At 56.8% G+C, this 2,976-nt stretch overlaps 1 protein-coding gene across 1 annotated transcript in view; it reads right to left on the bottom strand.

Annotated features, from left to right (window-relative positions):
- Positions 1-2,976, bottom strand: part of RENBP (renin binding protein) — a 7,242-nt gene that overhangs the window by 1,429 nt on the left and 2,837 nt on the right. Inside the window, exons 8-9 of the mRNA XM_008071546.2 lie at positions 2,720-2,895; positions 2,105-2,236 (exon numbers count right to left, since the gene is read on the bottom strand). Coding sequence (XP_008069737.1) covers positions 2,105-2,236; positions 2,720-2,895 — 308 coding nt within the window. The remainder of the gene's footprint in view (positions 1-2,104; positions 2,237-2,719; positions 2,896-2,976) is intronic.

The following is a 2,976-nucleotide window of genomic DNA, read 5'->3' as shown; positions in this document are numbered from 1 at the left end:
TTTTCTGGAGTCTCACTCTGTCACCCAGGCTGGAGCACAGTGGCATGCTCACGGCCACCGCAGCCTTGACAATTCTTCCACCTCAGCCTTCCAAGTAGCTGGAACTACACCTGGCAAATTTTTTTATTTATTGTAGAGATGGGGACTCGCCAAGTTGCCCAGGCTGGTCTCAAACCCGTGGGCTCAGGCAATCCTCTCACCTCGGCCTTCCAAAGTGCTGCTGGGATTATAGGCGTGAGCCACCACGCCTGGCATAGAGCTAGTTTTGTATGTACTCATTGTCTCTTTCAAGTTACTTTATTCAAGTCTTTACTTATTTTCTGACTACTTGATCTGCACAGGAAGATAATTTCACACATAAATTGCTTTTCTGTCCAGTTTTTCCTTGGATGTCTGGGTTTTTGCTTCCTGTATTCTGTCTCATAAAAATGTATTCCTTTAATTTCATGTTTTACGGTCATACTGGTGGCCTCTAATACATGCTCTGTATGAAAGCATTCAATGTTAAGACAGAGCTGCAGGTCCAATGACTCGTGTGGTTGGGACGTAATGACAAGTATGTGTGATACTTGGAGACAGATCGCTAATAGCAATATTACATTATGGCACCTGTGTACTTTTTTTTCTTTTGAGTCAGAGTCTCAGTCTGCCGCCCAGGCTGGAGTGCAGTGGCATGCTCACAGTCACCGCAGCCTCGACCTGCGGGGCTCCAGAGATCCTTCCGCCTCAGCCTTCCAAGTAGCTGGAACTACAGGTGCACCACCCACCCGGCTAATTTTTTGATTTATTGTAGAGTCGAGGTCTTGCCAAATTACCCAGGCTGGTCTTGAACCCCTGAGCTCAGGCAGTCCTCTCACCTCCACCTCCCAAAGTGCTGGGATTACAGGCTCCCCAGGTTTCAAAGCCACAGACCCCAAAATAAGATCCCCTGCTACAGTCCTTCCAGTACCCAGGTTTGCCAACGGAGCAAGTCAGAGTCATGGCTTAAGAAACACTCATTCACCGCCGGGTGTGGTGGCTCATGCCTGTAATCCCAGCACTTTGGGAGGAGGAGGCGAGAGGATTGTCAGAGTCCAGGAGTTCGAGACCAGCCTGGGCAACTTGCCGAGATCTCATCTCTGCAATAAACCAAAAAATTAGCCAGGTGTGGTGGTGCACACCCTGTAGTTCCAGCTACTGGGAAGGCTGAGGCGAAAGGATTGCCTGAGCCCAGCAGGTCGACGCTGCGGTGACTGTGAGCGTGCCACTACACTCCAACCTGGGTGACAGAGTGAGACTCCAACTCAAAAAAAAAAAAAAAGCGCTCATTCACCACATAGGCCTTGCCCCCACTGGGCATCCTGCCCTGGGTTCAACAGCCCGAGGTGCCCCTGGGCAGTAGTCAGTACAGCTGGGTCACTCTGCTCCTGGCACTCGGGCATCTGGGGGCCCCGACTTGGTTTCCTTCCCACCTCGCAGCTGGTTCTTGTTTCCTTCGCTGGCCCTCATACTCCCTCCTCTCCTTCCGTCCTCAAGAGCTTCTTGTGCTCACAGCTCTTGGTAGCACCTACATTCTGATGACGCTTAACCATCTGCAGCCAGCTCAGAGCTCACCCTCGGAACTAGACTCAGAAGCCCAGCTGCTGCTCAGCCAGATGTTGGCCCTTCTGTCCCGGTCCCCCTCCAACTCCTACCCGGGCACTAGCTGGGATGACAGCTGCAGCCTCAGTCTGCTGTCCCAGCTTGTCCCAAGGGCTCTAGCAGGTCCCTGCCCTGGCCAGGGAGACTCCATTCTCTCCGACGTGCCCTGATGGAGTTGGTCTCTGCTCGGGATCTCCCGCTCACGCCCGAGTGAGAGAGCGCCCGGGTCCCCTTCTGCTTGTTTGCAGTGTGCCCCCCACCACCGAAACGTGAGCTCCAGGAGGGCAGGGGCTCTTTGTTGACTGTGCCCAGTGAGGGGGGAAGAGGGAGCCAGGGGAGAGCCTTCCCGGTCCCAACCAGGCCAGACTGCCCCCACAGCCCCGGGAAAGCCTAGCCCTGGCCCAGGCCGCCCGGGGAGGAACAGCTGCTTGCCACGTCCTCCAGCCCCGTCAAGTCTCTAGCCGGGACAAGGAGGAGCGCTCACCTGGCGGAAGGCGTACTCAGCCACCTGGTAGAAGAGGTCCAGCAAAGCAGGGTCCCCACTGTCACTGTAGCCCATGAGAAAGGCAATCATGGCCTCGTTGTGCGGCCACCACAGCTTCATGGCCCACTCCAGCTGGGGACAGAGCAGAGGCAGGCGACTGAGGGCCCTGAGTTCCCCCTCCCCCAGCTCTCTCAGAGCACCCCCATCTTTCCAGACCTGGCTGGCTCTCCCTGAGCCTATCTGTCTTGTCAGTCTGTCTTCAAGCCCCTGAAGAGCTCCTGGCCGTGGCCTGGACAGAACCTCTGCAGACCTCTGGCAGGGTCAAGACAGTCAGAGGCAGCACGGCCTGACGGAAGAGTTCCCCTCCCAGCTGCCACTGCGTTAGAATCACGGAGAGCCTTTCAGAGACCCAGAGCTCCGGCTGTCACAGCCTCAGCTCTGGCACCAGCCCCCAACGGCCACCCTGTGACCTGGCCTGGGCAGCACTGGACCACATGTCCACAGCCAGCCTCTGTGTTCACATCCATCTCTGTGCTCTCCCTTTCCAAGAGGACCACGACAGCACCGGCCTCCCATGCAGAAAGCTTGAGGACAGAGCCCTGGGCAAGCTCTTACCTGGGTGGGACAGAGGTCATCGGCATCCTGGAAATAAAAGAGGCCTCCGTGGTCAGGGTCCCATCCAGAGCGGAAGGGCACCAACAGGAACTTCTCGATAACGTGGGCTCGAAGCTCAGGGTCACCTTTCCGGGTGGAATGACGGAGCAGGAACCAGCCGGCTTCCAGTGCGTGGCCTGGGAAGGCTTGGGTCAGGCAGGAGCCAGACCCTCCCCGAGCGCCCGGGTGGGGGCAGGATGACAGGCACGTGGGAAAGC

This window comes from Carlito syrichta, unplaced genomic scaffold, assembly GCF_000164805.1.
Source record: "Carlito syrichta isolate Samal-C Ts95f unplaced genomic scaffold, Tarsius_syrichta-2.0.1 Scaffold314365, whole genome shotgun sequence".
Classification (NCBI taxonomy): domain Eukaryota; kingdom Metazoa; phylum Chordata; class Mammalia; order Primates; family Tarsiidae; genus Carlito; species Carlito syrichta.
This window is presented reverse-complemented; position numbering and strand designations above follow the sequence as displayed.